Below are 27,896 nucleotides of genomic sequence, written 5' to 3'. Positions count from 1 at the left end.
TGCCGCGGAGCGGCTGGGCCCGTGAGCCATGGCCGCTGAGCCTGCACGTCCGGAGCCCGTGTTCCGCAACAGGAGAGGCCACAGCAGTGAGAGGCCCACGTACCGCAAAAAAAAAAAAAAAAAAAATTAAGAGGAAGATTGAAGAAACATGTAAAGGACTGGTCTTTGAGACAGGCTGGTCTGAGGGAGCATCTTAGATGGCTGGGCACTATAGCTCAGACTGAAGACAGTCCCTGTGGCTCTAAAATTAGAAATTCCATGGGACTTTCCTGGTGGTCCAATGGTTAAAGACTCCACACTCCCAATGCAGGGGACCAGGGTTCGATCCCCGGTCAGGGAACTAGATCCTGCATGCCACCACTCAAGATGCCGCAACTAAGACCTGGCAGAGCCAAATAAATAAATAAATATTAAAAAAAAAAAAAAAAAAAGACTCCGTGCTTCCACTGCAGGGGGCATGGGTTTGATCTCTGGTTGGGGAACTAAGATCCCGCATGCCACAAGGTGTGGCCATAAATGAATAAATGAATAAAATTAAAATTCCACCCACAGAACTGCACGCTTTGGTACAGTTCAATTTTACTCTCTTCAACTATGTAGTTATTTTTTTCTGAGCCGTTTTCCCATTAAAGGACTTTATCTAAGAAAACAATGGTTCTTATAAGTTTGGTAGATAATGATACGGATGATGGGTAAAAGTGGGTGACTTTGTGACCTCCTCTAGGACGCTTTAGACACAGGACACATGCTTATCCTCCTACCCAGGTTTTGGGTGTGAGTCTGTCTAGGGACAGACGATCACCTGAACAGATCCATGGCCAAGTTAAGATTTTTATAAAACCACCACCAGTTGCTTCAAGGTTAAAGAGTCTACTCAGCAATTAACACCAACCGCCTGTCCTACAGAAAAGCTACTGCCCTGGGTATCTGAGGGATATCTGGACCTGCTCCATGGCCCTTAGTACAGCTTGTTACTCTATTAAGGGCATTTGTGGTCATACCTGAACAACAGCTTCCTTACTGTACTGTGATGTTTCAGGGAGGGGCAAATAAAACCAAAACATCCATCATGTCTCCATGATCTAAATAGAGCACATGGTGATCACTAAGGGCGTGGAGGATACTAGCACCCATGCTTTGAAGAGTATCTGCACTATTTTCCAAAAACGACCCTTAGACAGTGGAACTAATTTTCAAATATGTCTCTGTGGCTTTTGAAAACATTTCTCCTGCTTGCAGTAACCAGAGCCAGTACAGGGCACTCAGACTTTCAAAAGGGGCCCTAAGAAGAGAAAAAGTTAAGACACCTTCTCTACTTAAAAAAGAAAGTCATACAGCATTATCTTTCTGCTTGTAACAGGGAGGGGCTCCTTTTAAATAGCCACGTGTAACTACGTTACACTACTGAACTTGATACAATTTTTTAAAATTTATTCTCTAAATTTCCCCCTACATGGTCTCTTGAGCTTTTTTTTACCATCTTCTCTGTAACTCAGAATTACAAACAGAGGGCACTCTTTAGTTAAACACACTTTGTCAAGCTATTACAATAAGTTATATCTCTCATATCAACTAATATATTACAATTAATTTTCCATTAAGCTCAGAGTTCCTTCCAGAACACCAGGATATACTCCTGGCATAAGCAACTGGAAGAGACAAACCATCCGAAACATAAGCTATTAGCACACTAAGTAATAGCCACGGCCAGTTCCCAGAAGCTGAGAGCCAGGAGGTGGTCCCCCCATGTGTGCATCCTGGCTCCCCCATTACAAAGCTCCATGAAACTTGGGTAAATTACTTCCCCGACTTCAGCTTTCTCTACCATAGCAAAAGTCCCTGGTTCATATTAAATGTTAAACAAATGTTACCTAGTATTAATATTAACTATATGAGTCACTCCAAGAAGGGAAATAGGGTTCTGTTAACGGTTTATGTGATATTCCCACTCTATAGAGGAGTTGGCAGAATTTTTTGATGAAGCAATCATATTTAATCTCCTTATGGAAGGTCTTCTTACCCAACATCAGAAGGGAAAATACTCAGTTGACAGCAGAAGAGGGAGAGAAGATTTTTTTTATTGAAGTATAGTTGATTTACAATGTTGTGTTAATTTCTGCTGTGCAGCGAAGCGACTCAGTTATATACATATTTACATTCTTTTTTATATTCTTTTCCATTATGGTTTATCCAAGGAAATTGGATATAGTTCCCTGTGCTATACAGTAGGACCTCATTGCTTATCCATTCTAAATGTAATAGTTTGCATCTACTAACCCCAAAGTCCCAGTCCCTCCTTCCCCCGAGGGGGAGAAGTTCTTGTAGCTGAACTTTGACATTCAAATGAAAATGGTCTCTTCCACCCAGATCCCTTTGCCAGTTAACATTATGAAATACTAATTAACAGTCTTCAGTGAAGACCATTTAAGATAGAAACCATCGAAGAGAAAAGTTTCTGGGTGATAAGTACTTGTTACTGAAATCTTTCCATAATCCCTAGCTGGTATCTATGTTTTCACCATCTTCAGCCGATAACCCAGTGTTCAAATTTTACCCCACATGTAGGACCCCCAGATCAGGTCCAATCTGGGTTGGGTAATTGACATGGGATTGCTGACTAACTGGTCACACAGAGGGATGATGTAATTAGGGTTAGAATAGCTAAACGTTCTGGACCACGGTGGCCTTATTTTGGATTTTAAAATGCCAAGACTGGATTGACAGACCAGCCTGTGATGCACGGCTCCAGCAAGTGGCTTAATTCCAAACTAGACACAGGTAGTCATCACGGTCTACGCCTTTCCCCTCTGAAGTAAGCACATCTTTGTTCCCCACTTCTTCTAACACCCAGGGCGCAGGTAGAGAAGCTCTATGGATAACCTTAGCGAGGACTATCACATGTTCTGCCCATTAATAATGCAACTACTTTCTGCTGTGCTCTATTCTCTACTTTGCTCCTTTTCCAGGAAAATCTCCACCTAACTCTACTTACTTAATCAGCTCCTGCAAGTTTCCATCTGCCCTTTAGCAGCAACGCCGTATTTGTAACCCCAAAGTCACGTAAATTGTCTCCCAAGCCCAATTCTATGTTTTACAATAAGAACTGACCAAAGAATGTGGGTCTGAGCACTGGTCTTCATATTTCACATGCAATAGGTACCAAATTACAAGGTCTTTTTTCACTTGCTTTATTGTTTTCTTAAAAGCAATGCCTTTCTTCCTGTAGGCTCTTCCCAGTGGACAGACCTCTTCTCTTCTGACTTGTCAATCATTCTCCTGCCTCTCTTCTCCTTTTCCTTTTCCCATCCAAGCAGTCTCTCCATCCCAGCAAATTTCCACCACGTAATTATGGCAATGCTTTAGCTTACTTTTCTGTTAGCTTAACAACCCTATTTTCTACTTGTGCTGAAAAATGCTACTGTTTGCTTTTCTGATGGGCTAATCCGTGTATCCTTTCAAGGCCTAACTTCCCCTACCATGATAGCAGCTGGAGCACTGATTCACAGGTGCCTTCCAAAGCTTTTCATTAGCAATAGAAATGAGATGGTTTAGAAACCCGTTTCTTAATCTGCAGGTGAGTATTGGAACCTTTGTGCAGCAAACATCTTTCAAGTATCCCACATTGTGCCACTACACAATTATTTTCTGCCTAATAAGTACAATGCTATAGGCACATTTGTCCCGTTAAAAGGGAGAATGTTCCCTCAAAGGAGATCAGCACCCTGCCTTTCCCCCACCGTCTCTGGCATTTACCAGCTCAAGAGAAAAGCATTCAGCTGACATGAGCAAAACTGAAGGACAGTGACTTTCCCTTCTTAAATCTGAACAGGGAAGAGAAGAATTCCAAAATGTGAAGGCCTTAGCTCGTGTTCTGGTTCAACTGGCCAGACGAGGGCTTAGGGAGCGAACTGGCCTTCCCCAGCCAGGCTGTGTGGCAGCTAAGCCTCTCCACAAATCCTGGGCTTCATTACTTCTGACACAGTTGTCTCGCTGGGGCCTTGAGCTCCTTTTGTACTCAAACCAATCTGAATCCAAAGATAAGTCTTACCTACCCGTCTTGGACAAATGCTTGGTTTCCTGCTAAGTGATCCTAACACATTTTCATCAGGACCCACTGGTTGCTTATGGAATTTTCCCCATCTCTCCTTGCATGGTCTTTGTGAAAAGTCTACTCGAAAGCCTGGCAAGTAACTTTCTGAATTAAGCAGTCTTCATCTTCAAGGATTTATTTTTTGAACAAATAAGTACCTCCCCACCTTCCCTTCACCATCTGGAGCAGGCTCTGCTCTCTCAATGAAGTTGGGGGTAAGGTGTGGACAGGGCTGGCAGAAGTGTTTTCTTAATATTCAGAAGCAACATGCAGTGAACTAAACAAGCAAACACATGAAAGCAAGGAAATCAATACCAAAATACCCATGACCTGGCACAAAAAGAAACCTTCCCTCCAAGAATAACGCAAGAAAAAAACCCTCTCCAGCTACAAATTAGGCAAGAATGCTTTGAAGACACCACGTCATGTGCTCACCAGAATTAAAAGACAATGCACTTGCAGGTGAACCATGTGGGTAACCTCTCAGCCCACACTACTCTGCCTCTTGTCCTTCCAAGCCCTGAAAAATCCAACTTGGTGTTGGAGCCACAGATCCCAAGACTACAAACCCTAGGTATGCGTCAACTGATAAGGACAGGACCCCTTAGAAAGTAGATACATTTTACAATAGCATTTCTGAGCAGAAAATGTAAATCCAATTGCTCAGTGTGTGCAGTTCTCCAGATACAAAGCTCAAGGGGACAAGAGTCAAAAGAGCTTCCTAATAAACTGTCAATGCAACCTAAATTCATAAAAATCCATTTTCCTTCACTTGCAAACTTCTCCACCTAGTTTTTATAAATCCCAGAGACAGTTCCACTTAGGATTATCTTCTCTCCAATGCCCCCCCGACTTTTTTTTTTTTTTTTCCTTCCTCAGTACTGGCATGCAAACCATGCTGTTTTAACTTCTTTCCTGTTCTCCCAGTTCTTCTGGAACATTTTATTTTCGACAGTCAACTCATCTGGAGGAATGCCACACTGAGGTCCAACTGTTTATAGCGTTAACTGTGTTTCTGCCAGAAGTCCACATCCAGCCCTACCTTCTCCAGACTGCCTCCTGGATTAAGAATTTATGCTTTCGTTTAGAAGAAGCTTAGAAAACGTGGAAACTTCCAAACATCACTCTTCTTCTTTACAAAGTTACTCTCACTTGTCTAAGAGGAATCAGAAATGGAAACCTGTCATCACCCTTCTTCAAGTACTGTCCCATCCCTCTCTCGTGGTTAAACGTTGCACGTGCTGTTCAAACGGCATTTTAAGGATGACTTCATGTCTACTGGGGCATGGGAAATAGCTAGCCATGGGTCTGCAACAGAGAACTGGGCCTCAAGAAGGTACACGGAGGGCACATTTTTGGACGAGTCTGGAACACTGGGAAGCCACCAGTCATCGTTTTAGACTGGATTTCACTCTCTTGGCCATTCATCAGTATTACAAAATGGCATCTCTGCAAGAAGCCAATTGAAATCTGTACCAGGTTGCAAAATAGATCCTCGGAGTCCAATTGTGGGCACTCCGGTTAAGTTGCAGTAGACCCAGACAAACTTCCAAAGAAGAGCACTTGAAAAGGACTCCCCAGCCCTGGATGACAGAATTACAGAGAGGAGGACAATTAGAAGAAAATCACAGCTACAGACCCAAGAGCTAAAAGTCCCACGAACAGAATTGGCCTCTGGAGCGTATCACTTCTATGAATGAGCGTGATCAGCCCCAGGCTCCCCATCACGCTACACTCAGCTAACAAAAATCAATACTCCTGCCCCACTAGCATATGATTTCAGGGTTTCTCAGACAGCCTTGCACTCTGGAGAGGAGAGTTGGTGTTTCACAAACCGCTACAATCATGGGCAGTAGGGCAGTGGAAAGGGCACGGGACTGGGAGTCAGCCGACCTGAGTTCTAGGCCTGGCTTTATTACAAATGAACTTTCTGACCTGTGCGAGTCACCTCACGTCTCTGTGCCAGTTTCCTCCTCAGTACAATGCAGGGGGAAGGGCAGATGTGAAGGAGGTGATCTCTCTAAGGCACAAAAAAATTAGCTTCTCAATGAAAAGTTCTGAAAGGTGACTATCAGATACTTAATATTCATCATTTAGGGTGTTACCAAGTAGTCAATTTTTAAATGATTTTTATGTTAATTTCTACTTGGGAAGTAATATATTTGTCCATAACCCCCCAAATCTCAGCTTAATTCCGATGTTCCCCGGAGTTCTTCCATAATACAATCAATCCCTCTTTTCTTTTCCTTTCTTATTTTTTTAAGCAACCTTCCCCAAACTAAGACTTGTGCTATTAAAAGAGCTTAGAACTTCCCATTTCCTTGCTAGGGCTAAAATTAAACTGTCCATTCCTTAGGGCCCAACATAACATCTGCCAGATGTCTTGGCATATCACACAAGAAGAGGAATTTTCTTCTAACATTATCTACTTTCCTCTCTGTTTGCTCATAATCAATTAATAGGTCACCAACACCCAGCTAATGTTTCCCTCAAAGCCACCAACTTCCTAAGTATGTGAACTTCAAAATATGCTTGCTTTCACACACACACACACACACACACACACACACTCTCTCTCTCTCTCTCTCTCTCTCTCTCTCTCACAGACACTTGATTTTTTTTTTCTTCAGCTCACTAGATTTTAGTAATAGACACTGGAAATATTTTCCCCACTTCTTCTGAATTTCTTAGTTTCCATATACCAATATCCAATCATACACCCATGTCAGGTCCTTTCCCATCTTAGTTCATTATTTATATATTTCCTAATTTGTGAGTGTGGCATTCATTGTGAAATAGCCTCTCTATTCCCCAGCCATCAACTTGAAACATTCAATGCAGCTTTGTCAGTGTTCTGTCCCATGAGGCAGTGAACTATAAGTCTGATAAAGGCACATACCACAAAGAAGATAAGTAAGGTTACCTTAACCAAGAAATCTCAATACCAGGAAAGAATCCAAGATAGACGAGACCCTATTAAACTCCATCACACTGAAAATGGGACTCTTTCCCAAGGCAACTTTACCATTCTTTCCTTTCAGGAAAACTGACCACAAGTACTTTAAAGTCCATTAGATTAGTACAGTTGGATTTCTTTTTTCCCCTACTGTCTTCCAGAAGACTCATTAGAAAGAAAATTTAAAAATATATACACATATATATGCAAAATAATTATTTCATCTAAAAGTTGTCTCCAACTCCAAAGAGTAAGGAAAAAACAAATCCTGGAGGAATGTGATCGATTAATTAGATGGACATAAATCTAACATGAGAAGGATTACGGAATCCAAAGACCCAACAAGAATCTTCTTTATGGCAGTGTGCATCACAGCTCACAGATACTTCTCCAGAATGATCTCTCTGTGATATATTAGAGCAAATTAGGTAAAAACTTGCCTAACGAGCCTAATCAACTTGACGTCTCAAAAACAAAAAGGATCTCTGAGCTTTGACATCAAATGAGAAGGTTCCATTGGACACTTTATTTCTCTCATAGTGGTTTATCCTAAATACTTGTCCCAGTTCAAAGGCATATATCTAGAAAAATGCAAGAAACCATGTCTTGAATATAATGGTACTTCTCATGTTGGTGAAGAGCATCAGAGATGGATGTGTCTCTTAGGTAACCAGTTAGAACACATTCTCAAACTCCAAAATGCCTCTTAGATACCTAATTTTTTCCCTCCAGAAAACCTCAGCTCTAAGGCTGAATATTTGGTTGCAAAGTAAAAAATATGAGTCAAAAAACATGGTTGCTGGACGGGCAACCAGTGTGTCAGCTTTTCTCCCTACTGAAAGAAGTAATGAACCAGATTTCCTGGTATCAACATCAACAACAAAGACATCAGGTAGGTGTGCTTCAAGATCAACTATAACATACTTATGTTTACATAGACATATATGGTTAATTAGATGCAAAACTATCTGGTAATTACTTCCCCAAACAACTCTTTTTATCCCATTGCATTTGAACTTCCGAGTTTGAATATGTAGCAAATACATACATGCATTAGTAATTTGAAATATAACACTGCTGACATTCTACCTAAGAGCAAAAGTAATGGTATCAAAAAGTAACATTCAATAAATGAATAATGAAAGGTAGGATTCCAAGTAAGATTTTTTTAAGTGCTCTTGGAGAGCCCTAGATTTTTAATAAAGAAGCAGAGCTCTGAAGAGAAGTATTTTTAAATGAGCATACACATCAACTGCAAATCTTGAAAACCATACATCTTCGTCTGCAAAAACAGGGTTTTACTTCATTGACCATGGACAATTATCAGCTAAAAAACCATGTATTTCTCCTCTCCTTTCACACCCGTCAGAAGAACAATAACCCTCAATTAATGACACAACAGTTTGGTTTGAAAAATGTGATGTTGTCATATACAGCACTGAGCATTTACTGAATGACACTGCTCCCAGTTACTCAACAGAATATAATTACATCTGGAATCTAAAACCACCTCAATCTGCACAAAAATACTGTGGACAGAAAGAACTTTACACACACGCAAATCTGACACATAATGAGAAAGCAAAGCAAGAAAAAAGCTGGTATAAGTCGCTCACCAATGTGTTGCTTATTTCTGTTGAAGCTGGTACCTTGCTATATTTCTCCTTAGTTGAAAACGAGGTCCAATCAGCCTCCTTACAATATATTATTAATTGGTTCTGAATCTCCTCCAAGTTTTCATTCCACTGTGGAGCCTTCCTCACCTATCTTCAAGAGTCCGTCTAAAATTCTTCCAACATCTTCCCTCATCCTCAAGATGGCTACCTTACCTAATGGAAAAGCAACATCTTCATGGTTGGCTTTTATAAATTCCTCAAGCATTTCAGGATTTAGTTCTTTACTTGGATCAATTACATACATTCTCTAGAACTAATCTGTGAAGAACTCCAATCAGTGTGTGTGGACTGGGTAGGTTTGGGTCCTTTCTTCAAATCATCCTCACAAAATGTCTTCCTCTAAGACTAATAAATTCCTCCCAATTAGAAAGGTGAAGCTACCTGGACAGAAGGTTTTCTCAACTGACATAATACTTTAAAATTTTGTTTCCATAGTGACATTGTTAAGAAGACATCTGATATTTCTGAAGACTTAACAGTACTTGAGAACACAGAAAAAAACAGCAGAATGGAAGGGAAGAGGGAAAACAAAGGAACTAAAAGAAGGCCTAATACACAAATGGAGCATCCTGAAAAGAAATGTAGACCTTCAAGAAACTGGTGTCAGCCAGTCTTAGAGTTCCTCTGAGATCTTGCAGGATTTGCTGTTGCTGCTGTTGTTTTGCAGAAATCAACCCCAACCAGACAATAAAGTCTTGCAATGCATCAAAACATGATGATAACCAAGCCCCAGAACTCCAAAAATCTCAGCTCAGGGCCACCACCATCTTCACAATGAGGAAATCACATTTCCTGGCGACTTGCAGGAGACCTGGAGCAGCTTAAAGTTGTGTGAAGACCTCAGTGGAAAAATGTTTAAGGTTTTCCTTGCCTTTCCCGAAGGAGGTCAAAACCCTCAGGTCCACTCAAAAGGAGAGAAAAAAAATTCCAAAAGTTTACTTTAAATTGGCAACAAACGCCTCCATAACTTGTGAAAGCACTCCTTAGGTGGGAGAAAAATGTGAGCAGCCCTTCCAAGCCCCTCATTTCCTTGCATAATGAACAGATAGTGAGGAGCCACCACAAGATTCACCCCCTGGAAAGGGAGAAGGAGAAGGCTGGCAAGCCTCCTCCTCCAGCCATCACCAACAGAGCTTCAAAATGGAGACATCCATAATTTTATAAACACTTCTCAGCTTTGTCTCCTGGAAACCCGCTCTCCTCCATTTTCTGGTGGAGTTACAACATGACACGGGCTTACCTGACTCAGTTCCCAGCTCTCAACCAAACTAGTTACTTCCTCAAAAATCCTGCAAGCCACCACCAGAAACAAAACCAAAGCAAACCAAACAGCCAACACAGACACTCAGACACGGCCCCCCGGGAGCCCTGGGAGAAAGCCCCAACTGGTTGGTCTTTTCCCATCCCAGACGCGTGCTTAAAAATGAAACTTTTTTTTTTTTTCAGTAGGGGAGGAATATAAAAGGAACTCCAGGCAGCCTCCCTCCCTCTCTGTAGGTTAGAAGCTACAATGAAAAGAAAATGAGGGTTCCTCCAGGAATGGTGAAAAGCCTGGAGAATGAACGTGAGAAGAAGCTTTGTGTTTTGGAGTCTGGACTGGAACCAAAGCAGACAGCTTGCAAATGGAGGACAGGGAGATAAAGAAAGGGAAAGAGAGGGGCTGCTCCTCTGGTGGGCGGCTGCGGCTTCCCCTCGCGCCTGGAAGGAGGACAGACCCCTGGGAACTGCACCAGGAGTCAGGCGACCCCCAGGCCCCTGCTTGGGGTCTTTTCTCCCCTCCTCCGAGGAGAGCCAAGCGTGTGTAATGGCTTCTCCTCTCCAGAAACCGTTGTCCTCCTCCACCAGACGCTTCTGAACCCCCAGCCTGGAGACAGCTCCTAGCTGCTCCTGAACCTGCGCCCCCCAGCCGGCCGGCGCCCCCCGCTCCTCGCCTATCTGCTCACCGGCAGCACCGGCAGCCGCCGCCGCCGCCCCCCGACACATCCCGACCCCGCATCCCAACTTCGGGGAGAGAAGAGAGCGAGCCAAATACCTGAGGAAGAGGGGGGTGCCAATCCGCACGGCTTTGCCATCGGGCTGGGGACAAGCAGACAGAGAGGGGGGAAAGGAAGGAGAGGGACAGAGAAAGAAAGAGGTCAACCCGCTCAGGTCGGGGCGGCCGGGAGCGCTCCCTCCTCTGCCCCTCGCTCTTTCCCTCTGGCTCTCGGCTCAGGTCTCCCCGACTCCCGCCCTCCGCCCCCCTCTCTGTCCCTTACTCCTGTGCCCACACCAGGAGCATCCGTCCTAAGGCTCCAGCTCTCTCCTCACTCATCTTTTATTTTCTCTTCTCTCCACAGAACTACACGAAATTAATTAAGCCACAGCGCTCCGCTCCCCCCCGGCAGAAGGAGCAGCCAGCAGGAAAAGCACAGCCACCTCCACCGCCACCACCACCACCTTCTCCTCCTCTTCCTCCCTCGCTTCTCCTCCTCCTCCTCTTCCTCCTCCCCCTCCAGCTCTCTCCCTCCTCCTCCTCCTTCCCCCCCCTCCTCCTCTTCTCTCTCGCTTCTTCTCTTCCAACAGCCAGTCCATGCAGGGGACTTCCTCTCCTCCCCGCTCCACCAACCCTCCTTGGCCGAATGAATGAGCGCGTTTGTGCCTCCACCACCCCGTGCTCTCCTCCCCGCAGCACTCGGACCACCCCGAGGTGCTGGTTAATTGCAGTAACTTACTGAAGAAGCGTCCCGGCGCCGGGAGGTGTTTCGGGTTCTCCAGCCCCACCGCCTCCTTATCCTTTTTCTCTTTCTCCTCTTCCTGCTCGGGTTATTGTTGTGGAAGTTGTTTGGGAGTCTCATGTGCTTCTGCCGGGTCTCAGCAATGGAGGATCGCCATCTTCCCTGCCTTCCTCGGCTCTTCAGACTCGCTGCAGCTGCAGATGACCTGAGATATCCGTCTCTCTCTCCCTCTCCCTCTCTCTCCCTCCCTCCCTCTCCCTCTCACTCTCTCCCTCTCTCTCTCTCCTCTTCTCTCTCCTCTCCCTTTCCCTCGCGCGCTCTCTCTCTCTCTCCCTCTCCCTCCCTCTGTGTCTCTCTCTGAATAATGAGCAACCAGAGGGAGAGAGAAAGCAAGACAGAAAGAGAGAAGGCAGACAATCTTCTCCTGCCACACAAAACGCCGGAGCACCAGGGGGTGCGCGAAGCCTTTCTAATAAAAACAACAACGCGCAGGAGAGAGAAAGAAAAAAAGAAAGAAAGAAAGAAAGAAATGAGGAAAGGGCTGGAGGTGGGGGAAAGGAAGAATTATCCAAGAGCTGAGAAGAGCAGGAGAAGGTGGAGGAGATGCTGAGGCTGCGGCTGCTGTCCCCCCTCCCCCCCCGCCCGCCCCCCCCCGCCCCGCTGAACCCCAGAAGGAGGCAAGGTGGTTGCAAAGTTAAGGCTGGGACATTGTCTTTGTCACTCAGAGCAACACAGAGCCAGGCCAGTGAGACGCGAGAGGAGGCGGTGGCGGAGGACGAGGTGGTGGTGGAGGAGGAGGAGGAAGAGGAGGAGAAGGAGGCAAAGGAGGAGGAGAAGGGGAAGAGGCAGATGAGATGAATAAAGACCTGCGGAGAAGGCGGTGCGAGGAGCGCGGCGGCCGGGCTGAGGCGTGCGCGCTCGCGTCCCGGAGGCGCCCGGCCGCCCCGGCCGGCAGAGGAAGCCCCCAGTGAGGACCCTGCCCGGTCGCTCATAGCGCTCCCACCATCAGCCCTGCCCGAGGCGCCGAGCCCCGGCCCCAGAGTGTCCCTCGCACGCATCCATCTAGAGGCCAATCTTTGCAAAGAACACACATTGGGAACTAGAGGTTGCAAGTCTAAACCCAGATCAACCACGTGGGGCTTTTTAATCCCTTTCCAGCTTGCGGTGTATCTCCAGTGAAAAGCTCAAATTGTCCATTACTGACACGTATTTTGAAGTCTTCTCCTCCGAAATAAAGGCTCATTGTGCATTTTATTTCTTTTCTGATATGGTAAGGGGGTGGGGGAGGAAAGAACCCATCATTCTGAGCCTCGGAACCACCACTTTCTTTTCCTAACTTGTTAAGTGTTTTGACGGCGCACCAAAACGGGTAAAAAAAAAAAAAAAAAAAAAAAAAAAAAAGCCTACTTGAATAACTTTACACTCTCCAGCCCCGCGTTGCTTGCACTTTCTGGCTGATCATCTAAAGGCTCGGAAAGTAACAATCAGAGCTCCTAATGATAAGGTGTCATGGTGTTGAAGACAAGAGAGCCAAGATGAAGCTTTCACACCTTGAATTTTTATTTAGTGTAATTTCCCACAAATCGTTCTGAACTATTTGTTTTGCAAAGGAGTGGGTTTACCCTCCTCTCTCACTAGGTCTAACGTCTCCTAAGGCTTTAATCTGATGGTGGGGAGGGGGCGGGGGGTGGTGCCTACAGTATAAAAAAATCAATATAGCAAGTCAGAAGCAATTGAAGTTCAAGGGCATGGGCTGCTTGTACCATTTCTATTTCTCGCATCCTCGAGCTGGACATCAACAGCCTCGGGAGAGAGAAACACGCAGCGCGCGGGGCAGAGACCTTAATTAAAGTTTCTTTTGTCCGCGTCTGAATTGGGGGATGTTGCTGGATTCCTTTGCATTGGGGAGCGCGCATCCGGTGGCGAAGGCGCGGTGGGGAGGATCCAGGGCAAGACTGTCCTCTGTAATACTCACAACCTCCCCCGCAAACCCAACAACAGTCCGGGAAGATATCCCCGTAAACCCACACAATGAAGGGGAGGAGGAGACGCGCGCGGAGTTGGTTCCCACCAGACAGCGGGGTTTTATAAACAGATCGGAATCCTTTTCCAAGCTTTTCCCCAATCGTTTATTCCGGGGCAGAATCTCTCACCCAGAGACACGATTTCACCCCCTTCCAGTCAACACTTCCTGCCCTTTTCTCCTCCCACTCACATTGAAAAGCTTGGGAGCCCTAAAAGGGTGTTGATGGCGGGGGTGATAAATAAATAAATAAATGACACTACGCGTGCGGTGGAGGAGAAAGGAGGGGGAGGGAGAGGCAAAGCGAGGAGAGGGAAGAGAAAAAGTAGGGAGAGGAGAACCAGGAGGAGAAAGCTCAGAGGCGAAAGGGAAACAGTAGTCAAAGCAAGAAGAGAAAGAAGAAAGGAGAGAGGAAGACGGTAAGGCTGTTCAAGACTGAAATGACCCTGGCTTTGAAGAGACTTGGGAGGGCTCCCAGTCCAGGTGCCTGGAAGGACCTGGGGATAGTCCTTCTGCCCCGAGCTCCACCCACCCCGGGACCACAGGGGTGCCTGAGCCCTGGCCGCCGCTCCCCCATAAATTCCTCGTGGCACCGAGAGGAAGCACGCCAGGTCTCCGCCGTCCCTTCACTGCCCCGGCTGATAATTTACCTCTTTGTCTTTAATAAAAAGCTGACTTTTTCTGTCAAGCTCTGCACCGGGAAAGTAACAATCGTATTTCAGGTTGAAAGCTTCTATTACTGCTGGGTTTTGGAGGCTGTGATAAAATCTTCATCGACGTGAAGGTTCCTTCTGGTTGGCTTGGGTCGGAAGTCCTAAGATGGGGGCCGCCCTTCCCCGGGGGCAGGGGGCAGGGGCGCGGGGAACCCGGCGGTGCGGAGGGAGGAGGAAGCTACGAGGTCAGAGGAAACCCAAGACTCCTGGGGCACCAAAGGGCTTCCCGCAGTCGGGGAATGAGCCCTGGGGAGGAGCCTTTCGCGAGAACGTGAGCGCGCCCCAACACGCCTCAGACCTCATAAACCCACTTGGCAAAGACCGGGGAAGCGGCTGGCGGACCGACTGCGGTGAACTCAAGAAATTAACCTTGCGCTGCAATTAAACGGGCTGCCGCCCTTTCAGACTCACCTCGAGCGACCGTGATAGAGAGCTCCCGAACCGGCCGCGGGGGGACCTGGCTCCTCCCTCCCGTCCCAGGAGAAGGGGACAAAAAGGGGAGATGGACTTGGAGATGGCCCCGCCCTTCAAACGCTCCAATCCTTGGAAACTAAACCTCCTTTCCAAGCCTCCACGTCTAGAAGGGACAAAGGCAGCGAGGAGATCCAGAGACCGATGGGGGAGATAGGTGGCTTTCGGGTTTCTCAAGGGGGTGCTTTGGGCGAAAGGTACAATGGCTGAGTTTCCATTCCAAATACAGGACAGTCTTTAGAAGACCATCTTCTGGTTTAGAAGCAAATTGACTTACCAAAGCCGTGAAGCAAACTACTGCAAAACTCCCGCATAGCCCTGCTTTTTGAATGTGGAGGGCTAAAATTTCAGTTAACGATGCCATACACACATTTTCCGACCTTTTTTGAAGTCAAAAGTGTCTTAACTCTCCATCTAAGATAATGGAAAGAAATTAACATGAAAGAAATAAACATGGTGGGGGAGTGGGCTTTTTGTTTGCCTGCTTGTTTTGATTGGGGGTAGCTTTCTTTCAAATGATACGAAGGCATTTGGATAAATAAAAGCTAGGTCACTCAAGGAAAGTGATGTGGCTGAAGGTTTTAGTGAAAACCTTGACAAACTTGGCACTTAAGTAACTGTAATTATGCTTTGCCATTAGCGGACCATTAAGATATACAGGAGAAAGTTCACACCTCCTGCTGTTTCATTCCCTAAGAATATTCACAAAGATAATACAAGCCTCCTTGGGTTATCTTCTCCACCCGAAGGGTTAATTTCTAAAATTTTTAATTAAAATGGAAAAGCTTAGGTTTTGTACACAGGCAACAATGTGAGGCAAGTCTCGTGGGGACACATTGGCTCTGTGAAATTTGCCTTTTGTTACTGTACCCTATGCCATTATTCCCCTGGAGTCATATGGGATTTCAAGACTTTGTTAATGTTCCAGGAAGTATGAATACGTGGGAAGTCTGGACTTTCTTCTCCCTTATCATGGGTGACTGGCATACAGACTCCTCATAAAGGGAAATTATGGCTCATCAAAAGAGTGACTTTATGAGCATTAATAGAATAATAAATCTTGCAATTTTAGTTCAAGAAACAGTGGAGTCCTATAATCAGAGTGACCCATGCAAATATGATCCACTTACTTGCCCAACTCTAGCAGGATAGGGATAGTCTATAAATCATTTTGGTTTTTAAAGGTTAGGAAAGGAAAGTGTCCAGACCTCTCAAAAGTGTTTATGGGGGGAAAGGGGACTTCTATCCCCTACAGGAAGGAATCATGGAAAGAAGGAAGAGTTGGTCCAGAGGCTACATTAAAAAGATAGAATTTCAACTGAAACAAGAGTGAATAGATGTTTTAATGTCATTGTTTCAATATTTACATTATATCATATAAAAAAGGGAAAGTCCTGCTTCCTGAAAACTATGCAAAAAAAATTCCAGTTTATAATCCCACTTTCTAAATTCCAGTTGCAAAACTGTTCAGGCTGATGATTTTAGCAAAACAAAGAGTAGATGAATACAGAGTATGGCTTTTTCAGAAGTCTTAATTATTCCGTCTTTAAACATTTGACCACACACCTCTTGAACTTGGTGGTATTTTCCTTCCTATGTAAAACTAATTTCCCATGCCATGCAATATAGTCTTTTTACTATTTGAGTTATTTTCAATGGGCTATTTATTTTGAATTTTTGAGATCTTTTACTGTTGTTGGAAATGACTAGTCCTTGAAAAGTTTTTTTTAAGACTTAAAATTGGATAATTATGGACTCTCCAGATATCAAAAAAGTGAAGTCACTAACACACCTTCTTTCTGATCCCTTACCGAAAAATCAATATATTTTCATAAACCCAAACCTAAACATATGTAACTAGTTGACTACTGTCCACGCCTAGGGAGAATTGACTGAAAGAAGACAAACGTGGATAATTCATGATTCTGAACAGCTCCCAAAGGAACAGAAATTGCGATAACTTATATTAAACTTCCCCTGTATGAATCTTTGTACGCATACCTTTGAGTACCAAAGAAGATGTTTCAATTGCAATGTTCTAAAAAAAAATTTTTTTAAGTCTTTTGCCCATAGGTAGAAGTTAAATTTACAGTTCTATCAAACTAGTTACTGTAATATGGACCATTCATGCGGAATGTCCATTAACCATTGAATATTTGTTTAGCATCTACAATATGCCATACTCAGCTCAATACCAGGGATACAAAGATGAATGAGAGAAGATGCGTCAAAGTCTAAATGCATGATCTACTTCAGGAACCACTAGCTTTAAAATGCCATTATATGGATTTATATAGAACTTTAGATTTTTACTCACTAAAAAGCAATACAGGACTTTGGCCAATAAGGAGACTATGATTAATTTGAACATTTTTGTTCATACTATAGAGTTAGTAGGAAGTAATATTGTGTTAAAATAATTTAAAGCCAGTGTCTTGCCTTAACTCATAATTTAACATGAAATTCTAACTAGAGAAGATCTTTTTAGGAAGAAAGAGCTGTGTTAGATCAACTATGATTAGATTAACCAAAATTCATAAGAAAGACTCAACTGAAGGATTGTCTATTTTTTGAGGTATCCCGTCTAGCAGACAGACCAGTATTTCCAGATTCCTACTAGTTGCATTCAAACTGAAGCACAGAGAGGGGATGTGACCTAGTCAGGAGCACAGAGCTGGTCAAAGGCAGTCAGCTCTACAAGCTATGCTTCCATGCAGTTTCCTAAAGTTATCATTCTGATATCACCTTCAAGATTTTTTTTTTGACATGCTTCCATACTACTTGTACTGTTATTTACTTAACATATATTATTTTTAAATGAACTTAAAAAAATCTTAGCTCCATCAAAAGTAATATGACTAATGAAATCACAAGTCTGATGGGCTATTAATATATAAATTTTAATACACATCAAAATAAATATATTATTAAAATTAGAATAAAGAAAAAAGATTTGGGATTAAAAAACTAGTCTGATAGTATACATGCCAAACTCTTAATGGTAAGGAGTGAGAAAGGTGAAAAAGAAAGTGTTTGAGTTATTTTTTTATGTACAAACAGGAATCACTTTTATAATTTAAAAGCTAAGAGAAAATTGTATGGTCTAGTGGTGGCTAGCACAGCCCCAAAGTAAGCCTTTTCATTATATATACTTAGAGGAATTAAACATTAGCACAAGTCTTTTAAGTGCGATTTAACAATATATATTTAAAGTCTTAAAATGTTCACACTTTTTGTTCCCTTAATTCCTCCTCTTAGAATCTACCCTAAGGAAACAGTCAAAAATGTAGAAAAGATTTACACAAAAAAATGACAGAGGTAAAGTAAACAATTGAAAATAACTTGTGATTAGGAGAAGAGGAATGGTTAGTCAATAATAAATCTCCACTATGACATATTAGGCAGCTTAAAATTATTTACAAAGATTTTGTAATTAAATAGAAAAATGGCCTCATGCTAGGTAAAAGACCTAGACATAAAGTTATGATCACTGATTATTTTTTCATAATGCACACACTCAGAAATCACTTTCAAAGGAAATATACCAGCGTGTCAATAGTAAATTGACTTATTAAAGGTTTAGGAAATGTAGAACTTATAAGTGATCTATATAAGTTATATAAGTATATAAACCACATATATACATATATGTGTGTGCATATACATATATACATACAAGATGGAGTTGACTGCTTTGTTTGAACTGAATTGTCAATTATCTGTTTTAGTATTTCAAAACATTTTAAAGTTAAATGATAGAACCCACTTTTATGTGTCTGGTAATTATAAATATGTCTTGAAGATCTTATTAATATTGCTAATAAAACTGTCACAGTATCTGTTTTTCACAAAGATAATTTAATTTGCTTTTTTACAGGGACAATAGGAAGATTTGAGTGAGTATTTTGAGTACATTTTATATACAAAAGGAAATTTAGGGCCAAAGAGATTGAATGATTTAACCTAAGGTCTTCTGACGCTAATAGTGTAAGGAAGACTAAAGTCCAGTTCTCCCAATTTCTACTGTTATGTTTTGAAATCTAGAATTCCATACAATCTCAAAAATATTGCCAAATACTATCAAAGGAAATTTTCTTTTGGGCCATATGAAAAAAGGTTATCTTCATCAAATATGTGAATGAAAGCTCTGATACTCTTTTACACCTAAAAAATTAGCAGAAATATATACTGTATATGTATGTATATGTATATTTATATTTCCCAGTTGTTAAGAGTATATATAATTCTCAGTTGTTGAAGATACGGAAAAATAGACCCTCTAGTTCTCTGTTAGTGGAAATACGAAAAGTTTCAATCTTTCTGGATGTATTAGAAGTCTTAAACCCAGGAATTTAACTTTTTTTTTTTTTTTTTTTTTTTTTTTTTTTTTTTTTTTTGCAGTACGCGGGCCTCTCACTGTTGCGGGCTCTCCCGTTGAGGAGCACAGGCTCCGGGCGCGCAGATTCAGCGGTCATGGCTCATGGGCCTAGCCGCTTCGCGGCATGTGGGATCTTCCCGGACCGGGGCACGTACCCGTGTCCCCTGCATCAGCAGGCGGACTGTCAACCACTGCGCCACCAGGGAAGCCCCCCAGGAATTTAACTTTTAAAACTTGACTTGGGAAATATTAATAACTGTCATCAAAAACTTCTGTACAAGGGAGTTCCCTGTGGCATTAGTACCCCACAACAAGTGACTGGTTAAAGAAATTATGTTCATCTATGTAATAGGAAGTTATATAGCTATCAAATTCTGTAAGAAATATTAAATGATAGTGAAATATTTACATGATTTTTTGATAAGGGGAAAATCGATTTCAAAACAATATGTATAACACTATCTCATATTTGTAAATGTGTGTGTGCATCTAGGCATTGAAGAATAATTTTAAAAGTATAATCAAAGTGTTAACGGTAGTTTTTTCCAGGTGATGTAATTTTTTCTAGGTGATGTAATTATGGGTACATTATATATTTTTTTCCACTGTGGCTTCTTAGATTTTTAAACATTTGTACAATGAATCTCTCTCTTGCAATTAGAAAGAAAAAGATTTAGAACTCCCAAATAAACTTTGCTAGCACAAGATTTCTTTTATATCATAAAGACTGACCAAACCAAACATTTGTCTGATTTGTAAAAAACAAAAATTTTAACTGTGCGGTTTTATTAATCATTATTGAAAATGCACACACCTTGAAATCCTTGCATACATTCGATTCCCCAAACAGCCTTTACCCAGAGTTCAATGCTTCTGGTACAGATTTTGGGTGATAACTTCCAGTACCAAGGTTACCTTGACTTTGCATCCACCAAGCATCACCCATGACTGGCCCCTTGTAGATTTCATGTGAGTTGCCCTTTCAGGAGAGTCTATATACTCTCTTCTGTCTATTATGTTGGGGTGTGCTTTCCCAGCAAGCTGCTAAAAACAGTGTTTCACAAAAGTTACTCATTGGCTACATGTTCTTTTAAGTGTCTGGAATGCAGAACAAGTTTATTTTTTAGTATCTTTCTGATGTTTTTCAAGGTGGTATTTTAAGTGAGTATTTATTGATTTAATGTTTATAATAAAGACAAATCCAGCTCTAATAACGAACATCTACTTACTAGTTTCCAGCTCCTGCTCTTATGAGTGATGACCTTGGGCTCCATGCATCAGTTTCCACATCTGTAAAAGAAGTATAATTAAATACTTATAGGATTGCTGAGGATTTTTTAAAATTAATTTTTATTGGAGTGTAGTTGATTTACAGTGTTGTGGTTATGAGGATTTTTTTAAAATGTATATAAGGAACATGAAAATCTGTAACTGCTAGCTAATATTATGATCTATGTCCTTTTTTTTCCGGTACGCAGGCCCCTCACTGTTGTGGCCTCTCCCGTTGCAGAGCACAGGCTCCGGTCGCGCAGGCTCAGTGGCCATGGCTCACGGGCCCAGCTGCTCCACAGCATGTGGGATCTTCCCGGACCAGGGCACGAACCCGTGGCCCCTGCATTGGCAGGCGGACTCTCAGTCACTGCGCCACCAGGGAAATCCTATGTCCTTTTTTTTCTTTTTTTCCTTCTTTTTTTTTTTTGTCACAGGGCGCGACATGTGGGATCTCAGTTCCCCCGCCAGGGATCGAACCTGTGTCCCCTGCATTAGAAGCATGGATTCTTAACCACTGGACCACCAGGGAAGTCCCTGATCTATGTTCTTATAGCTTTACTGTGAGGTGACATAGGTGAGGTGAAGAGCCCTAAATCTGGAGTCAAGAGTTAGGTATCGGACTTCCCTAGTGGCCCAGTGGTTAAGAATCCACCTGCCAGTGCAGGGGACACGGCTTCAAGCCCTGGTCCGGGAAGATCCCACATGTCACAGAGCAACTAAGCCTGTGCGCCAAAACTACTGAGCCTGAACTTTAGAGCCTGCGAGCCACGACTACTGAAGCCCGTGCGCCTAGAGCCCGTGCTCTGCAGCAAGAGAAGCCACGGCAATGAGAAGCCCATGCACGAAGAGTAGCCCCTGCTGGCTGCAACTAGAGAAAGCCCCCGTGCAGCAACGAAGACCCAACACAGCCAAAAATTATAAATAAATAAGTAAATTTATTTTTTTTTTAAAAAAAGAGTTAGGTATCTAGTCCAGGAAATCAAAACCAGAATATGTACACATAACAAAAGAAATTCATTATATTTAAACAAATCTTTAAAATCAACAGTGATCATTTAAAATAAAAAACCTAAGTATGACTAATTGTATCTAAGTTCTCCTATTACTATTTGTTTCTGTTAGTTAGTTCACTTTGTCATTTGCTAAAACTCAGCCACCAGGCATGTGGCAGTAGGGCCAAAGGATTTTTTCTGGTTTTTTTAAAATTAATTTTTATTGGCGTATAGTTGCTTTACAATGTTGTGTTAGTTTCTACTGTACAGCAAAGTGAATCAGCTATACGTGTACCTATATCCCCTCCTTTTTTTGGATTTCCTTCCCATTTAGGTCACCACAGAGCATTGAGTAGAGTTCCCTGAGCTATACAGTAAGTTCTCATTACAAAGGTTTTCTAAAAGTGGAAAAGAAAATCTTAAAATCGAGAAAAAATTTTTATTGATATCTCAAATCCAAGAAATGGTTGTATAGGCTCAGAAAAATCCATACAATGCAGAATTGTTATAATAAATGTAAATAAGTAAACTATAGCAAATGTGGAGCATTTTATTTTACTTCTTTTTTCTGTGAATTGTATAGAGATCACCATTGTTCATTGGTCTAGCTTCTGGATCAGCACTGTTCTGTTGGGAGCACAATTTGAAAACCACTGATCTATTCCAGATGAGAAAATGGTCTCAAGGAAAAGTGATTTGCCCAGAATTACAGACTAAGGTATTGAAGATCCAGACCTGCCCAGTTCCTCTTTATGGCAATTTCCGCTCTTCTAGCAAAAGAGATTTCCTTGAGCTGGTAGTAAACCAAAAACTCAGTTACCTTCTTTTTTCCTTCCCTCCTTCTCTTCCTCCTCCCTCTCTCCCTTCCTTTCTAAGGTTTCCCAGAAATGAGAAACTGTACTTTACATGACCAACAATAATTAACGGCTTAGTCAACCAGTAAATAATTTTTATGCTTTCTCTAAATTATTTTGATGACTTTCAGTTCATTTCATCTTTTTTTCTAACCCAGAGGATTAGCAAAACAGCTAATTGTGGTCTTCATATATCAACATCTTCTGCTCCTTGGGAATGTTTAGGGTTTTCCTTCACCTTTTCCTTTTCATCTTTCACTCTAAAAGGGTTTTTATAGGCTTAGGACCAGGAAAGAAAAAAACAAAGAACAAAGGTGGCGTAAGGTTTTTTTCACCTGGAAAATTATAATTCTGCTTTTATTTCATATAGAGATATAAATGGAGAAACATAGCACTATTCTACTTATCAGGGATCATGTGAAAGAAGAAAAGTTCATTGTTCTGGCCCTTTTGTGTTCACTCTATATCATGCAGCATTCACAAAGGAATTATTCCTATGATTGAGAAGAGAGATAGGCTGGTGCTCTCATTTGACTTACAACAGAGCCCTGAATTTGAAATTAGTAAGGACTTTTTAAATATCATGAACATGGAATTATAGTATCAACTTGGTTATCAAATTAACTCTGTGTATACTAGAACTGAATGATAAAGCATATAACATGGAAGAAGGAAAGCAATAGTGCTTGTTATTACAGTTCCATTTGACTATAGTCAGGATCTAGTAGATGCTCCTGTCCCATCCACTGAGGAGACTGCAAAATCCAAGGCATCACAGGTGAACTGTCACCTGAACAACAACTCAGGAACATGAGCCCTCATCAGGCAAAGGGATATGGTATTTGTAAGAGAAGATGCACAGATTTTTTCGGAGGCTGGGAAAAGCCTTAACGCACTGGATCAGAAATAGGAACCTCTGGCATCTGTAAATGATCTCACAAAGCCTTTCCCATGTACAGTTTTAAAATCTATTCTTCACAGCAGTTTATGACATGAAGATTATTTCTTCTGTTTTATATTTGGAGAAACCAAGGCTCAAAGCAGTCCAGTGACTTTGCCCAAGATCATTCAACAAGCACTTGGACTTGAACTCAGGACTTCTGATTCCAGATAGCATCATCTTTCTCATTGTCAAGTATTAAACTCCCAAGATGACATAGTAATATGTTTTTTCCATTTATCTATCTATCTCTAGATATATTTCCTGATTATTTAGCAAATACAGAAAAATAAAAGAATATCTAGTCCCAAAACACAGAGAGAATTAGTATTATTCTCTGTCTTTCTTGTCTGTATTTCTCCCTTTGTGGTTTGATAGTCTATGTTCTTTGCTTTTTTTTTTTTGCGTATGCAGGCCTCTCACTGTTGTGGCCTCTCCCGTTGTGGAGCACAGGCTCCGGACACGCAGGCTCAGTGGCCATGGCTCACGGGCCCAGCCGCTCCGCGGCATGTGGGATCCTCCCAGACCGGGGCACAAACCCACGTCCCCTGCACCGGCAGGCGGACTCCCAACCACTGCGCCATCAGGGAAGCCCTCTTTGCTTATTTTTTTGTGTATGTGCATTTTGTGTGTGTACCTTTACATTGACTTGTGATGTTCACTTTATAGATTAAGAATATTAACTCCTAATATGTAATAAAAGATTTTTCTTAGTTTTTATTTACTTTTAACTTTAATAATAATGCTTTTTGATACCTAAAAGTTACAATTTTTATGTTTAAATTTATTGATCATTTTCTCTATGCTTTCTATCACTGGTATAGTTTATACTTTCAAGCCCCCTAATAGGACGACTATTCATTTACATATTTGTTGTGTTTTTACTAACTCCAAGATTTTTATTTTCACATTTAACTCTACAAACTATGTACAATTTATTTTTTAATATGTGATATGAGGTAGGGGTTAAACTTAATTGTTTTCCAAATCATTAACTAAATCGTCTCAGCATTATTTAAAAAGCATCCTTCCTGAGACCTCCCGGCTCGACTGGCTGCGCAGGCGGCGGTAAAATGTCTGCTCCAGGATCCTACCAGGCGGCTGCGAGACCTTCCTCGGTGCCGACTGTGCCCCTGTCCTATGAAGAGACAGTTTCTGTTAACAGTTACTACCCCACACTTCCAGCACCTATGCCTGGGCGGGCCACGGGGCTCATGACGGGCCCGGATGGGAAGGGCATGAATCCGCCTGCGTACTACACCCAGCCAGTGCCTGCCCCCAATGCCAATGCAATTGCTGTGCAGACAGTCCGCGTGCAGCAGCCCATCTCCTTTTTCGACCGCACGGTCCAGATGTGTTGTCCTTCCTGCAACAAGATGATCGTGACTCAGCTGTCCTATAATGCCAGCGCCCTCACCTGGCTCTCCTGCCGGAGCCTGTGCCTGTTGGGGTTCATGGCGGGCTGCTGCTTCATCCCTTTCTGTGTGGACGCCCTGTAGGATGTGGACCACTACTGTCCCAACTGCAAAGCTCTCCTGGGCACCTACAAGCGTTTGTAGGACTCAGCCAGACCTGAAGGGAGCCGTGTGCTGCAGGAAGGCCTTTCTGACTCTCACCCAGCTCCGCCCCTGGTGAAGGCTCCATTTTGGTGGTCTCATCTCTCCAGGGTCTCCACCTTCGTGTCTTCTTCTGGGGGGAAAATATCGCAAAAATAACACACCTCCAAACCCCAGAAATTGCTGCTTGGTGTCGTGCACAGGACATGCAAAGACATTCTCCTTGAGTGCTGGTTCGAGGGTTTCCTGCCTCCCATCTGTGACCCCAAGTCATCCCATCCAACTGTGATCGTTGTCCAGTCTGAGTATCTTCTGGTGATTTGCCACTGGCTGGCTTCTTTTTTTTTTTTGCCTCAGTGGGCCTTTCTCTTGGTGGTCTCAAACTGAGAAGCCCCAGATTGCCTTATTTTTGAAGCTGTTCTGGCCCCAGTACGGCTGAACCAACCTTTAGTGCCTACCGTCATAGCCATCTGTTTCCACTTCTGATGACAAAAATCTTGCCTTACAGTCTAAGGGCTTGGCTCTCAGATTCTGCAACTGCAGGCTTTTAAATAGCACACAAATTCACTTTAATTTCTTAATTCGTTTTTAAGTACAGGGAGGGGTTATTCACACCCATCAGACACAAAGCCATGAGGTCATAAACGCAGGCTTGGAATAGAAGGCTGGATCTTTACACTGATCCGCCTTCTTTGGACCAGATCCTCAGCCACTTTCTACGAAGGGCTTTTTTTTTTTTTTGGTAGAGGAATTGTTTGTATTAACCGTTTTTGTGACCTCCTTTTGGTCTTAAACACCTTTGAACATAATTTTGAAAGGAAGGATTTTTAGAACCGTTTTCCTTATCCATATGACTGGTATCATTTTCCCATTTGCCAATGCACTCTCACATTTTTTTTTTTTTTGCCTTAACAGAAAAAGTAATGGGGATAATTTCATCCACTGCTTTCACTTGGGTTTAGTGTGGTTCCTAAAAGACCTCCATAATGGAACTCTTAAAGAGGGTCCCCTTTGGGGTTCCTGGTGGATATTTGGAAAGACAAAGGAAAGCGTGTTTGAGCACATCTAAGTACCATGGTGCTGAAAAGTGTGGGGACCTGACTGTTTCAAAGGCATCTGAAGTCTGGGTTTTATTTTTCAGAAATCAATTTGTTGTATAACATCTGAAGACATGATTTCTAGGACTGAAGCAGCAAGCCAGAGTTCTCGGTTCGCTGCTGTGTCATCTTTGAAATCAAGACAAAGCTGGGCTCAACTTTCAAGAGTTCCCGTTTTGATAATAAATAGGCACAGGGAACACATGTGAATAATATTATGTAGAAATCAAGCCTAGGCCTTGATCGAAAATCTGTATATTAGTTGAAAATTATAGTCATAACCCATTGATTCAGCTTATTCATTTGATGTTTTGAAAGTTCCAGTAATTATTTTTGCAATGACTATGGATACTACATAGTACTTTGGTGTTATCTGCTTTTCAAAAATAAAGTCTTTTGTTCATTCTGAAAAAAAAAAAAAAGCACCCTTCCTTTACCCAAGTAATTGAAAAGTCACCTTTATTGCACACTACAATTTTGTATGTAGTGACATAATGTTCTAGACTATCCGTTTGTTTCCATTTATCTGTCTACATTAGGAGATGTGTGTCAGTTTTATTCTTGGTTCTTATATACTCTTTTATTATCAGGTTTCCCCCTTTAACCTGAAAAAGATCACAGTATTGTTTAGATTTTTTTAAATATTTGAGTGAAATTTCTCTATACATAACTCAGTCCAAATTCCCTCAAAAAGTGCACAGGTTACTGTTTAGCTCATGCCCCCAAATGGTGGCTTTATCATTTCACAAAATTATAGGCACGTTAGTGGATTAAAAATTCATTCAAAACTTTACGTCAGCTTTTTCCTTAATATAGTTAGGTTCAGTACTCTGAGTCTAACGTCTTACACTACTCTTCACCATTCAACTTTGTTTCATCTCACTAAGAAATCAGTTAATCAGGACTTCCCTGGTGGAGCAGTGGTTAAGAGTCCACCTGCCATTGCAGGGGACACGGGTTCGAGCCCTGGTTAGGGAACTAGATCCCACATACATGCCACAAGCCACAACTAAGGAGCCCTCGAGCCGCAACTAAGAAGCCCGCCTGCCACAACTAAGACCTGGTGCAACCAAATAAATAAATATAAAAAAAAAAAAAAGAAATCAGTTAATCAACTGTACTTCAGTAAAAATTTTTTTAAAAGACCAAAAAAAAAAGAAATCAGTTAAGGTAATAGAGCAGTGACTTCAAAATTCATAAAGCAAAGAGGAACAAGAAAATTCAATTAAGGCAGTAAAAGAAAAATATAAGAAAAAAGGTATAAACAAATAAGAAGAAATGAAAAGAGAAGACACAAAGACAATGTTAGAAATAAGATGTCAGAAATAAAGCCGTCTGGTTAATATATTCATGTCCATTTTCAGAATAAATGTTAATGGATGAAGTTTCTCTATTAAGATATAGAAACTCTCATACAAATAAACCAAAGAAATAACCATAAACTTTAATCAAATTTATTAAATGGGTTGTACAATTCCTCTATATCCTTTTTTAAATCTGAGGGTCACAGAATCTGTCAGTTTGTGGAAAGAGGTGTTAAACAACAAGATAGTCTAAGAAACAGAAAAGGCAAACAGCTATTTAAATAAGTCATAAATAAAAGTAAGTGACCAGAAATATTTGAAAATCAAAAGGAGTAATCAGAAATCAGGTTAAGTACTATCAAAAAGAAAGAAGGAGAAAACATGGTAATAGTAGACAAAATAAAATTCAAGACCAAAAATACTAAATTGAAAAAAGAAATTTAGTTGTTAAAAGGAATAATTTACCATTTTTTGTACCTGATAATACAGCTTTAAAATATATGAAGTATAATCTGTCATATCTACAAAAAAAAAGCTTACAAAACTATAATGATAATTGTAGATTTTTGACAATGCCTCAACAAAAATGACAAATTAAGTGGCCCCCAAATACAAAAGGATATAGAGGAATTGAATACATACTCATTAAACTTGGTCATAGATATATGCATAGAACTGTGTGCCTGATATTCTTTTCCAGTACCCATAGAACATTTACAAAAATTGGCCAGTCATTCAGCCACAAAAATAAAAGCTCTAAAAACTCAATAAAGGGCTTCCCTGGTGGCGCAGTGGTTGAGGGTCCGCCTGCCGATGCAGGGGATACGGGTTCGTGACCCGGTCCGGGAAGATCCCACGTG

General features: G+C 41.9%; 2 protein-coding genes and 1 pseudogene across 8 annotated transcripts in view; 2 read left to right on the top strand and 1 right to left on the bottom strand.

Moving 5' to 3' along the window:
* ZNF462 (zinc finger protein 462) overlaps positions 1 to 12,042 on the bottom strand; it is a 142,461-nt gene extending 130,419 nt beyond the window's left edge. For 4 of the 7 annotated variants that reach the window (XR_009532780.1, XM_060101164.1, XM_060101169.1 and 1 more), the window contains exon 1: positions 11,434 to 12,042. The gene's annotated coding sequence lies outside the window, so the exon portion shown is untranslated. Of the gene's footprint in view, positions 1 to 8,662; positions 9,205 to 10,754; positions 11,092 to 11,433 lie in introns of those variants that run through there. The other 3 variants (XM_060101167.1, XM_060101166.1, XM_060101168.1) reach the window with 3 other exon arrangements.
* A 1,857-nt stretch (positions 12,043 to 13,899) lies between these two features.
* LOC132491611 (uncharacterized) lies at positions 13,900 to 14,853 on the top strand (annotated as a pseudogene).
* A 9,299-nt stretch (positions 14,854 to 24,152) lies between these two features.
* LOC132492555 (lipopolysaccharide-induced tumor necrosis factor-alpha factor homolog) lies at positions 24,153 to 24,846 on the top strand. The gene has a single exon (XM_060102197.1). The coding sequence runs from the start codon at positions 24,153 to 24,155 to the stop codon at positions 24,576 to 24,578; it is 426 nt and encodes a 141-aa protein (XP_059958180.1). The 3' UTR covers positions 24,579 to 24,846.
* Positions 24,847 to 27,896: the final 3,050 nt, after the last annotated feature.

This window comes from Mesoplodon densirostris, chromosome 6 (genome assembly GCF_025265405.1).
Source record: "Mesoplodon densirostris isolate mMesDen1 chromosome 6, mMesDen1 primary haplotype, whole genome shotgun sequence".
Taxonomy (NCBI): Eukaryota; Metazoa; Chordata; class Mammalia; order Artiodactyla; family Ziphiidae; genus Mesoplodon; species Mesoplodon densirostris.
Note: the sequence above shows the minus strand (reverse complement) of the source record. Positions and strands in the feature narration are given on the sequence as shown.